The sequence below is a fragment of the Colletes gigas genome, unplaced genomic scaffold (assembly GCF_013123115.1).
Source record: "Colletes gigas isolate AHSC1104 unplaced genomic scaffold, ASM1312311v1 Colletes_gigas_Sc00005, whole genome shotgun sequence".
NCBI classification, from domain to species: Eukaryota; Metazoa; Arthropoda; class Insecta; order Hymenoptera; family Colletidae; genus Colletes; species Colletes gigas.
This window is the reverse complement of record NW_025106634.1, coordinates 10,490,204-10,503,206: the sequence shown is the minus strand read 5'-3', so window position 1 is coordinate 10,503,206 and position 13,003 is coordinate 10,490,204. Positions and strand designations below refer to the sequence as shown.

The window sequence follows — 13,003 nt, the reverse complement described above, 5'->3', positions numbered from 1 at the left end:
TCAAATGGAACCGAACCACAAGTATACATACACAATAAAGAGGATAAAAACGTCTTGGTTGGGTCTGCTGAACGATCAGATATCGGCAGACGCATGTAAATCGAGTCTTAATTAAGCTCGAAGCAATGTCTCGGATTACAGGCTGAGATCTATGTATACATATGTATTACTATTTCTCTGTCTATCTCTCTCGTGGTACCGTCCAACATCACCTTACTATCTATCGATTGCAGGTGTCTTGTTGTAGTTGTTCTGGTAGGCTCGTCCATCGGCTGGACGAGCGCAGAAATGCTAGAAACGGTAGCCCAATGGCCGCTACTGGATTTTGCTCTTCCGTACGATCGAGAGTTCCTGAATCGGTATCGTCCCGAGAACGTGGTGCCAACTGGCATCACGGTTGGCTGGGACAAGATCTTTGTCAGCGTTCCAAGGCTACGTGCGGGTGTACCCGCGACCTTGAACTACATCCCGAGGAATCTCCCGTTAGAAAGCAGCCCGCAGCTTCAGGCCTATCCGTCCTGGGATTGGCACAGCGCAGGCAGAGGAGACTTGAATTGCTCGAAAATGATTTCGGTGTACAGGTCCAGGATCGACAGGTGTAACAGATTATGGGTCATTGACAGCGGTATAATGACTTCGATCGACGACTTCAGACCGGTTTGCTCGCCGAAAATTCTGGTCTTTGATCTGCAAACCGACCAGTTGGCGCGTCAGTTTACGTTTCCTCGAGAGGTGGGTGTCGTGTGTCGTGTCGTGTCGTGTCGTGTCGTGCTTTATTTTATAAAATCCAGACGAGCGTGGTGTTTCGGTAATAAGAATTATTCTGGTTGCAGGTATTGAGACCCAACACGCTGCTGACGAACGTTGTTCTGGACGATGTTGCAGCGACAACCTGCGACGACATGTTCCTCTACATCACCGATACCGCAGGACCCGGTTAGAGAACTTAAACATTCCTAATCATTTCTATTCCAGTTCGATTTTTGGTTTTTCATCGAGTTGCTTTTCCAGGCATATTGGTTTTCGACGGCGCCACGGAGAGAAGTTGGCGCGTCGTGCACGCTTCCATGTATCCGAATCCAGATTTCTCTACTTACAGGGTAACGTTTCTGCTCCGAGCTTTGGCGAGCTGATTTTGGCATTTTGCAGCAAAGTACAAAAAGAAATTCTCTGTCAGATCGGCAGCGACACGTTCGAGTTGCTGGACGGTGTCGTAGGAATGGCGTTCTCCCCCCGGCTCGGGTTAGTGTATTATCAGCCGTTGGCGACCGATCGAATCTTCAGCGTGCCAACAATGGCGCTTCAAGCGGGTCCTTTGCCTTTTGGTGAACAGCTTCCGGTAACGTTGGTCGGCCGGAAGTCCAGTCCAGGTCTTGCTTTGGTCGTCGATCCTCGCGACGATAAAATCCTTTTCTCGCCGCTGACGGAAACGGCGATCGCTGCCTGGCAGCCGCAGGACAACCAACAGAGGTACAAACATCATTTTCATAAATTTCTTTTATCAAGGACAGATTTTATGACGATTAGGAATTCTGTTGTAGGATTTTGGCTTACAGTCCGGAGAAGCTGCAATTCGTAGCTGAAATTGTTTGGGCGGACCGTGACAATGGCAACTTCTGGCTGCTGACGTCCAGATTCCAGAAATTCTTCAGAAAGGAGGTGAACGCACGCGACATCAACATTCGAATCATGAGGCTGTTGCCAGAGCCCAATTCGCTCAAGCACGGGGCCCTCGACGCTTCCAACCAACAACAATTCCCGATGTATTACTACAACAATACGTTGGGCTTTTAGGAGGCAATATTTTAGTATCGTTAGTCTTGTTTGTACTGGTGGTACTGGTTAAGATACATATGTATTTTACTCGTAGTGGGCAGAGTGCGATCTAAATTAATCGCAACGAACATAAGTAATATCAACTTTCATATTGTAGAAAAGACCCCTTCGGTTAAAGACTTTTTTTGTAATAAGTTGAGAACGCTGGGAGGATTTATGCGCTGATATCGTTTTCGATAAAAATGGCAATTTGTCATGAGAACCCGTTCTTGCAACATTTACCGAACCTTTGATAAACATCCGTAGCAAAGTATCGTCGAAATTTGGTGTTTTTACGTTTTACTTTAAAAGAAAGTAATCCGCTTAAAAGTCAGTGGTTAGTTGGTCCGTCGTTGAGGCCTCGAAATCAAATATGTCCGTAAAGTGTCGTAGTTTTCGTAGGAATTATCATGGAAATTGTTCAGGAACACGTTGCACGAACAAAGTATTTTTAGAGTTTTTAAAAACTATGCGGATTTGCCCAACCGTATTTATTTCTCAATGATTTGCGTATTCGTTGGAAACTTTAATCGACAGTTTGATTCGTAGAATTTTAACAAGTAATTTTATCGGTTGGAAAATAATGATAATCGGTGACTTGGTCGTTTCGAATAAATCTCGCGTGAGCACGTTCAATTGCATAACCGATATTTATGCAATCGTTTCGAGCTTCAAACGCCAAATAAACACACTATCTATCCACTTCGCTATCGATTACGAGCGCATGCATTATGTATTAATGTAATAGCGTCCGCGTTACTATGTAATTTGGAAATTATGATCAATTGGAAACACACGCTACGCTCCATGGTGGTCTAGGAACGATCCCCGATCGAGAAAACAATCTTCTCCGATAAATTAATAGTTTCCGTAAACAGTTAAGATATTCACGATATCCTTGTATTTCATATAAAAAATGAAGGGATATTCCTTGAGTCAGCATCGACTAAAATTTTTCTCGTAATGTTTCATGACGGCTCGAGCTGTCACCGATTACGCGATTTCACCGTCGATCTTCCCCGCGGTCCATCCGACGTTCGCGATTCTAAACACTCCATTAATCATTCGCGATCTAATCCGAACGTAGACAGAAATTTGTCGAACCTTCGAGCAGCCTGTTCCGTGGCCGTGACCAGAAAAACCACGACGTTTGCTGGAACTTGTTTCACCTATAATAAGCCGGACCACGGTGAAGAGGAGATGCTTGATCGACGCTGGAGATCGTTGTTTCGCGATCATCGACGTTTTCTTCCTCAGTTGGTCCTCGATCGCGACGCGAACGAGACGAGCGCGTCTCTTTCGGACCTCGTACCCCGGTAAAAATATCTTGCTTGAACATATTTATTTGCACAAACTTGTGTTGTTAACCATCAATCCCAACAACACTCCTTTCTTCAATTTCACATTGATTAACCATTGAGTAACTTTCTTCTGGAGCAAAAATCTGCTTTAAAAGTGAAGTCGTTTGATTCTTATCGATCGCGAAAACATTCCTAACGGGCCCCTCAAGTCCTCCTCGACACATTTAACTTTGATCGTGCACAGATTACGACAATGTATTTTACATTTGCGAAAGATTATCGGTACAAGATGAATTGTCGTTCTCGTTCGTGCAAAATTTTATCATGACACTCTGTTCCACATTCGAGATTATCGGTGAGAGTAAGTTGGCTATTAAACAAATTTCTTATCGTACGGTAATAACGGGGGTTATCTTGACGTTTGTTCGCTTCGCATTCGCTTCGCATTCGCTTCGCGGAATCCAGCGTTTGGGATCGTTAAAAGTCGATCGTGGCTCGAAAAAGTGCCGGAAATCGAATTTCTGCGTAGAGAAGTCGGTCACGGCGGAATCGTAACACGCTGTTCGTCGTATCCGTGTCGTTTCCGCAACGGTGAAAGTTTCGTAGAAAGAAAGAGAAGGTGACGCAAAAACAGAGATATCGGAAGGAGCGAGAAGGACGTGTTTGGGTTGGGTTTCCCTTTTAACCGATTCATCGACGCAGCGTCAACGCGGCCGCTGATCCCACCCACCCACGCGCGCGCCACTTATTTTCGCGACTGTCAGGTGAGTTTTTGACAATCGGAATGCGTTCGACACGCTCCTTGCCCTCGATCTGCAATTTTTATCAAGCGTTCGGTTTCAATTGTCCATTACGTATAATAACCATTTTTAAAGAGTTTTCGAAACAGGTAGAAAACGCACGAATTTCATCCGACGGACTGTCCGTCAATTTTACTTATAATACTAGTTAAATCCGTTTTTTTTTCTTTTTTTTTTTTCAGTTTCTTTTACTAAAAATTTTCCACTGTGGATTGCAGTTTGAAACGCCATCCGCAAAGTCACGTACAAGTGTTTTTTACTAGTCGGTAAATATTTGAAAATGTTACTCAATCTTCCATCGATTGCTCTTTTCAAGACACTTGTTTGAAAATTCAAGGCGATTCCGCGACACAAGTTCCTTGTCCGAGTTGCGAGACGAGTCGCGTCGCGTCGCGTCGCGTCGCGTCGTTTGCAAAGAACAAACGATCGTTTGCAATTCTAACGAGCAGAGTCCAAGAGAATTCTGTCATAAGATTACTCATAACCAAAGTCGTTTCAGAGTTAACAACTAATTTGTTTACAGCTCGAAGATGTATCCGTTTTGCTGGACGATTCTGTTGGTCGTGGCGACTTCCGGTTCGCCGACCTACGAAAAGCTCAAGAGCATTTATGAGTGGAAGAGGTTGGAATTTGCATTCCCAAACGAAATTGTCAGACAAACCGCCATAAAAAATGGAGACTTCATACCTGGGGCACCGGTTCCCATCGACGTAGACGTCTACAACGGAGGTATTTTTTAATTCGATGGAATTTACACGGGATAAAATGTTGATTTTTTTTATTGGTTAGATATCCGATTTGACCATCGATTCGAAAAATTTATATACGACGAGAATCAATGCAGATCGTTTGTTGCATTTTTTCTAGGTCATATGTCGAGAATTTTTGTCTCCGTTCCGAGATTTCAGGACGGTGTGCCCGTAACTTTAGGCTACGTAACCGACGAACAAACGGCAGCTGGAAACCCCATAATCGCGCCCTATCCGAATTGGGATTACAACGCTATAGGCAGCTGCGATTCGATCACCAGCGTCTACAGAATGCAGGTATGCAGATTTCGAATCTACAGACAGAGGAGGGAGAGAGAGGACGATGGAGTTCAAGTTTGAACTGGTTGGGTATCGAAAACCACTTGACGCAACTATGTATAATATTAAAATATATTTTCGGAACTCTGCAGTCGGTCCGTGGAGCTTAAATGCGTAGAAACGCTATTGTTCTCTTAAGAAAGTTCCAACGATCGTTGATCGGAAAAGATGGAACGACGCATTAGTCACAAGTGTCGAGAAATTGTCCTCGTTTACGAGCTTGCTTTCATGCTCGTCGTTCATGGGTATTAAAAATGTAAAGAAAATTAACGATAGGTTATCGGTGATAGAGATTTTCGTAATTACTAGTGAAAAAATAGTGTTTAGCATAAAAATAGCATAGACACAGCCCGAACGGCAGGAATAATGAAATACTTATCGTTCAGATAGACGAGTGCGGTCGCCTTTGGGTACTCGATACTGGAAAACTAGGAGAGAAATGGGTTTGCCAGCCGCAATTGCTCGTCTTCTCTCTGGACACGAATCAGCTGATCCACCGATACAGATTTCCTCGTGATCGGTACAAGGATGATTCCCTGTACGTGACCGTGGCCGTGGACGTTCGGGACGCCGATGATCGAGAATGCAAAGATACGTTCGCGTACATCGCGGACGTAACGGGATTCGCGTTGCTGGTTTACGATTACCGTAACTCGCGATCCTGGAAGATCGTTAACAAGTTGTTTTATCCGTACCCACCGTACGGTACCTTCGATATCAGAGACGACACGTTTGATCTGATGGACGGGATCCTGGGACTCGCGCTAGGACCTCTTCGCAACGGAGACAGGATTCTTTATTTTCATTCGTTGGCCAGCAGAGTGGAGGGATGGGTGGCTACATCGGTGATTAGGTCGGTCCCGATACCGATAACACCACTCTTATATTACCTAGCATTTTTTCAAATGTAAGGTGATCGTTTGATTGTACGTATTTAGAAATTCCACTCTGTTTCGCGGCAACCCCGAGGCTGCACCGAGATCGTTCGTTCCATTCAAGATGGAGAGATCGTCGCAATCTGCAGCGGAAGCCATGGATCGGAACGGTGTCCTCTTCTTTGGCTTGTTGTCGGATCTGGCGATCGGATGCTGGAACAGCAACAGTTATCCCGAGTATGGTGCTCGGAACAACGAGATTCTCGTCACTAATCCGGAAACGTTGCAATTTCCCTCTGGTTTGAAGGTAGGAGGAGCAAAGAAACGATTTTACGGTGAAAAGCTGCCCTCGTTCAACGGTTCTCACAACTACCCTGTCCACAAAACGTACATTTTCCAACATTCCCCTTGCCCTATTATAATAATAATAATAATAATATAATTGGTCTTCTATTGCAGATCGTAACTTCGAAGAAAGGCAAACAAGAGATTTGGATTCTCACGGTGTCGTTCCAAAAGTACATGAGCGGTTCCCTAAATTCCAACGAGACCAACTTCCGGATCCAGGCTGGTTTTCTCGAGGAATTGGTCCGTGGTACCAAGTGCGACGTGGCTTCCTTATCGCATAACGTCGTTGGCTCTCACTATTACAAATGAAAGTTAGGGCACCGCGAGCAGTCTTCTAGCGAGGCGAGGGTTCCTCTCCCCATATCGGAGACACTCCATCTTCGCGAGCAGACCTTATACTTCTTTCTCCTTTCACGATCATTTCGTATTTTCCTATTATCGAAACCATTACAACAACTAATCCACGCGTTCTCACAGCTACTCCATCTTCTTGGATCACGGTTGAATGATGATCTTGATCTTCCCTAAAGTAGCACCGTTTTCTTCTATTGCTCGCGGTGCTGTACAAATATTTTTTATGGAAAATTTCGAGAGCCAGAGCGAAAAGCAATTTTTATTCGCAGTAACTCTAGGGTAATTTATGTACTTACGTGGTAGGAAATAGTTTTTACAGGAATTCTAAATGATATTAACTTGAAGTTTTCCTGGTAATTATCGAGTATGTATTGTTCGGTCAAGCAACCATAATAGAGTTTATTTTACGCATTGAATACATGATATAGTAAATATTTATTTATAGGGGATGAATGGTGCTTTAGAAATAGGTTTACCGAAAATCGACAGTTTCAACAACACGGAATAATTCGCTAAACAATTAACAATAAAAAGATTTCGAATATTCGTACAGGTAGCAAGATTAAAAAATAAAAAATAAAAAGCTGTATTACAGTGTCTTTTATTTTGATCGTTTAATAGATACGTAGAAACGTGTCGGTTTTATTTGCAGTGTATTTTCACGAATTCGTCTACAGAGTTGAAGCAAAAGTCAAGATAGCTATAGCAAAGTGCTTTCCAGATAATAATATGAAATTAAGTGCATATACTGGCACATTTTACGAATTTTCACCGTTAAACGAACCATGTTTATCGTATTATACATGTAGAATATTCTACGAACGAAACGTCATCAATTTTCCATAGAATTACACAACCTTTTACATAATATTTTTTCCGTTTACCGAATTACTCTTGCCAAGAAACATACATATGTATAATACATACGTATGTGCGCCTACACGTGTCGCGCGCATCACAACTCTTACGTAAAGCGTTTCTATTTGTTTCTTTTCGTCGCCAAGATCCTTCAAATTGCTAACCAACCGTTCATTATCTAGTACATACTCCCTATACGTTTGCTTCAAATTCTACATGTTTGTTTAAACCATCGTTGAAAAGAACGGAAAAACCCAAGAATTTTCCAAGTAATAATCGATATCGGTGCAAGTTTCTGTTCTTACGGTTTTATTAATAAAGAGTTTCTCCTTTCATCGTAAGCCTCTCTCTCCTTTATTGTTTAATTTATGTATATGTAGATATCTGTTACGTATAATATTGGTGTTTTTTTATATTGCAGTTTAGACATCGATAAACCGATTCGTTTGTTTAAGAGGTTCTGGAGGTTCTTTGTACAGAATTCGTGTAATTTCGAGAACGTTGTTCGCGCCAGGCAATTAACCGATTGCAATGTAAATACAGTAAACGGCCCGAAGCGTTGTCGCGGAAAGAATGTCAGTAATCGGTAAATTGGCAAGAAAACAAATTTCCGTATACTTATAATCGTTTCCTAAATGTCCCCTTATCGTCGTTGTCTGTTATCTGTTTGGAAAACAGAAGGTCAGTAGTTTCTATTTATTGGAACGGTACCAGTCAGAAGAATGTTGCATTCGCTTCACAGTTTTTCCTTTGCTCGCCGTGCTAGGAAAAATTCGTTCAACGTTTCCGTTACTATTATTCGAATAATCGAAAACACTGGAGCGTACTAGATTCGATAAACATTTACCATATCCATAAAGGTATTCCTTACTAAATTACTAAATAAAAAGTGTAATTTTCTATTTATACTGTACTTTTTATTTATAGTTTATGCCCGGTATTATATTACGTTCGGTTTTACTCGAAAAATAGTTTTTAGAACCATGACGGCGCCATGGTTGTTGGCACTCTGTTTCGGAGCAATTTTGTTCGCGAAGGAAAATGGAGCGGCGTCTGAGACGGTCGAGAACCGGCCGATTGATGTAACGATGGAATGGAAGTTCTATGACTATGTGTTTGAGAATTACACACAGAGAGAGGAGGCTATAAAATCCGGCAATTACAACCGTTCCAAGTGTTTTCCTATCGACGTCGATGTGTGGTCTGGTAAACTATACATATGTATTTCTATGTAGAAAGATTTCGGTATATGTACATAAATAGTAGAAAGGTAAAAAGTTTCTCTGGAGCAGTGGTTTCCACAATCTCTATTGTTTGTTACAATATATTCAAGTAATTTCATCTGGCTTTATATTAATTTAAATTTAAGCTGTTTTAGTAAGTTACGTTTTCACGTAAATCACGTGTTTATTTAAAGATAAAATGTTTATCACGATAATAAGAGACGAGGGTGTGCCTTCTTCGTTGAACATTGTATCCAAGATGAAGGGTCCCGGTGGTCCTCTTCTCCAACCGTATCCTAGCTGGGAGTGGGCCAAAACGGATTGTACCGGTATCACGAGCGTTTACAGAGTCTCGGTGTGCTAAATTTCCCAATGAAATTTTATTTCCTTTGCGATTCGCGAAAATTCTATTCGGAAAATTCTATTGTACGATTCAGATCGACGAGTGTAACAGACTGTGGGTGCTGGACACAGGTGTAATCGGCACGAAACGAATATGTCCCGCGCAACTCCTCTGCTTCGACCTGAGGAGCTCGAAATTACTGAAAAAAATTCAGATACCGGAAAATATCGCGGTGAATTCTACGACGGGCAAGGGATTGCTGGTCACTCCGATCGCCCAAACGCCAGACGACGATTGTTCGCGAACTCTGGTGAGTATTGCATCAAAGATAACTACGATTAACAGAGAATAAGGTCCGGGTTAGTCCTGAATAAAAATAAATACATGTAAGTATATCTCGGATAGAAAATTCATCTTTCGTACTACATATTCGTGGAGAAGCAAATAACAACTTTAGTACATATATTTCCGTGGCAGGTGTATATGGCAGACGTGGAAGGTTATGCTTTAATCGTGTACGATGGCGAGATGCTGAGACGGATAACTTCGGACAAGTTGCTATACGATCCAGAAGAAACAACTTACACGATCGAAGGGGAGAGTTTCGAGTTGCAGGACGGACCTGTAGGAATGGCCGTGTCCCCTATAACCAATAGACTTTACCTCAGTCCCATGTCGTCCAGAAACCTTCTTTTCACGTACACTTGGCCGTTCGTTATGCGACGAAGGCACGAGGACATCTCTTTCCGAGAGTAATTCATCTACCATATCGATCCTCTACCGAATTTCAACCTTCTCAGATCTGAAATGTAATTCTTTTAATGGAAAGAACCATATTTTGCGTTCATTTACAGGAAAATGAACTTTTTGCCCGCTCAATCGAGTGCCAAGGCGGTTTCGCGGAAGGGAGTTCTGTTCATGGGACTGATAGGTGAGACGGCGATCGTATGCTGGTGCGAAGACAAGGTGTTGAAGACCAGCAATTTGGTTAGTAGAAATAATAATGGAATTAAAAGAATCGATTCCAATCGATTCATCATCGATCAAACTTGTTGCGTTTAACAGTGCCGCGTAAAAATTTGTTCGCTCGACTATCTAGGAGAAATGATTTCACAAAAATATCTACCCTTTTAAATATTTCCGAATTTTCTTTGACAAGTTATAGATACGAAAATTTATTTAACACGAAAAATACGAAATAACTATTTCCGCAGGTGACGATCTCCCGTAATTCCAGAACCCTTCAGGGCATTACGGGCCTGAAAGTTAAGTATGGAAAGTTACATTCGTCGGACGTCCTTTTCGCGTTGACGAATCGTTATCAGAAAATAGCGGCAGGTACTATGAATTTCAACGAGATTAATTTCCGTGTTTTGAAACAATACGTGGACATTCTGGTAAACAACACTGCTTGCATGCCAACTCCCAAGAAATGGGGATAGTAACGAACGATTCGAATGGTAGAACCAACGACGGGGTATATTAACAAATTAAAAATAATCTTGTGTAATTTCTTATGATGTATGTATGTACGTACGTACGTACGTACTTACGTACGTTCTGCCGTGGGGAAAGTAACGACACACACGGACGTACCAAATAAATCGAAATTTCTTGCTGGATGTAAAAACGATCGATCGTTGACTTTTTCCCCGAAAACCCCTCCTCGAGACTATGTATAGTGTACTTATGTGTATTGCTGCTTCTCGTCCGCTCTGCACCACTAAAAATAATAATTATCGTCCTCGGATCTAAAAACAGTTTTCGAACGGACAAACGCTGTTGATCGTGGTTCGTTTGTTTTTCAAACTTGCGTAATTCCCTCCGTTCGGACAATATTATCTTTTTCGAGTACGCTTAAAACCGTCTCGGACATTGCTCCATCATTTGCGTCGACCTAAAAATTCGATCGTGAATTTCGTAACTGTCCTATAGACGCGTCGTTTCAGCAGCTCGGATTTTCTGCAAATTCACGTAGGCAAAAGCTCCCCGATTACGAGTCACGATACCGTAACTTTCGCGGATCCCCGGCTGCCGGAATCTGTGCGTATAAAAGACAGAGGCATACCGAACCACTTGGTCAGTATGTAATAATTCCTTTCTTCTTCCTCGCGTCCGCATAATAGAAGCAGTTTACATATTCGGAAGCGGCATTTTGTAAATTTGAAAAGTTTCGCGCTCCCGCTCGCGCTCGCGCTCGCGCTCGCGCTCGCGTCGGTGGTTCGATGATTTTATGGCGAAATTTCCGATTTCTATGATAATCTATGATTATTATGCGGCAAATGAATTTTCATGTATGTATAATATGTAAATTACCGTGAAACTAATGATATCGTATCGACGCGCCTGTATTGTATACTTTTTAAAATAATACTATATAAAATCTGTTACATTGTTGTAACATTACATAATAATATTATGCTTCTTCCACGAAAACGTGCTATTTACTTTCCGAGTAATAAAGAAAAACGCTCCTATTTGCTTTCTCGCGATCGGCCGAACTGTTCGAACTGATCGATTCCTGGAGTCTCACTCAGTCCGCGGGATTAAGTAATCACGGACGGTTGGTTGGTTCTGTGCATCGAACCGAGTGTTTTTCTCGGGAAAATTCAACCGACATTCCTGATTAAAGGCGGAAAATCAACCCGGCGACCAAGTAGGAGAGACCGGGTCTGGATGTAACACTGGTAGGTCACTTGATCGATCAGACATTATACATATTATTCGCTAACATCCACGGGATAGAGAAAATATACCGATCGATGGGACAGTGCCAGCCATATCTTGATATCTATAAAGCGTGTATTATTTATCGAGAAATAGAAACGACTCGAACGATGCTGATTCGGACAAGGTAGAACCAATTTTTAATTTTATACGTACAGTGTTTCGTTCGAAATTTCACTTAAAAAAGCTTCTTTAGATAACGCGAATTTCGACTGGTTTTTAGAGACGAACAGCTATTTTATCTCGAAAGTTACATTCTCACAATGGTACAACACTTGCTACATTGTACGATGTCGTTCGGTGTACATACATATGTATTTTGCTTCGTCAGAAAATTATGGAATCTGGTTTCCTCGAAGGAAACGTAATTTGCCAGTTTCATTAATTTTCGTATGGTACGAGCGATGTTTTTCAATTGTATACCAAGTATGAAATAAATTTCGTCCGATTAATTGTTGCTAATTATATAGAAAAAGAAACGAATTCACTTGATCCATGAGCCATGAAATTGTTGCTTAGCGTTGCCGGAGAAAATTTTTAATATTCTATACTTGCCAAAGTTTATATTTATAATATACATTGTACAATATGTACATATGTATGTATATCAAATAGCGTGAAAACTATTTTCAATTCCAATTTCAAAGATGAATTTCAGCTGTGAAAACGCGAATTTTATTTACAAACGGTTGAATTTGAAATTAAGCGACGCGTTGCATCGAATGCTTAATGTTTTTATGTGTAATTCGCATACACAGTGAAATTAATATTCGATCGAATGGTATCGTGATTATTTATCGGACGCGTTGAATAAAAAAACGTACCGGAATGGAACGGAATTTCAGTCGTTTCCGGTTTTAAATTACTACCGGTAAAAACTTACATAAATGAGAAATGATCAATCATCGACATAATTTCCTTATCTTCGCGCGTGCTTTTTACTGCTTTCACTATTCCGTTACAAAGTATCCACAATGCACCCATCGTTATGCAAATTCGCTACTTTCCAGTTTAACAACGATAACAATGAAAGAGGAAAATTTGTTATTTCAAGTCTTCTTGACCGATTATTAGACGGCAAAGCACGGACGAGGTAAGTAAGTACCTATCTATGTACATATACGAGTACACTTTACATCCAAGGTAAAGAATTCTTTTTTCTCGAAAGTACGTAGGAATTCCAGAATGATTTTCGATATTTGAATTTCGCCTACCACCCCACTTTCGATTTTTCGGAAAAATTCGCTTTTCATTTTTAATAAATTTCTTTC

At 41.5% G+C, this 13,003-nt stretch overlaps 2 protein-coding genes across 4 annotated transcripts; both read left to right on the top strand.

Moving 5' to 3' along the window:
- The first annotated feature begins 256 nt into the window (after positions 1 to 256).
- On the top strand, positions 257 to 7,772 carry LOC122395310. Its single transcript, XM_043392752.1, has 11 exons — positions 257 to 732; positions 834 to 936; positions 1,012 to 1,100; positions 1,178 to 1,470; positions 1,542 to 1,786; positions 2,756 to 3,131; positions 4,440 to 4,645; positions 4,784 to 4,962; positions 5,391 to 5,857; positions 5,943 to 6,186; positions 6,339 to 7,772. The coding sequence occupies exons 1-11, from the start codon at positions 289 to 291 to the stop codon at positions 6,534 to 6,536; spliced, it is 2,844 nt and encodes a 947-aa protein (XP_043248687.1). The 5' UTR covers positions 257 to 288; the 3' UTR covers positions 6,537 to 7,772.
- A 368-nt stretch (positions 7,773 to 8,140) lies between these two features.
- LOC122395455 (major royal jelly protein 1-like) lies at positions 8,141 to 11,136 on the top strand. 3 transcript variants are annotated; one of them, XM_043393059.1, is made up of 7 exons: positions 8,141 to 8,299; positions 8,412 to 8,645; positions 8,857 to 9,017; positions 9,100 to 9,315; positions 9,483 to 9,757; positions 9,860 to 9,992; positions 10,220 to 11,135. In XM_043393059.1, exons 2-7 carry the CDS (start codon positions 8,423 to 8,425, stop codon positions 10,445 to 10,447), a joined length of 1,236 nt encoding a protein of 411 aa, XP_043248994.1. In that variant the 5' UTR covers positions 8,141 to 8,299; positions 8,412 to 8,422; the 3' UTR covers positions 10,448 to 11,135. The 3 variants fall into 3 exon arrangements, with proteins under 3 accessions (XP_043248994.1, XP_043248993.1, XP_043248995.1); XM_043393058.1 differs by having other exon boundaries at positions 8,143 to 8,299; positions 8,367 to 8,645; positions 10,220 to 11,134; XM_043393060.1 differs by having other exon boundaries at positions 8,153 to 8,299; positions 8,419 to 8,645; positions 10,220 to 11,136.
- The last annotated feature ends 1,867 nt before the right edge of the window (positions 11,137 to 13,003 follow it).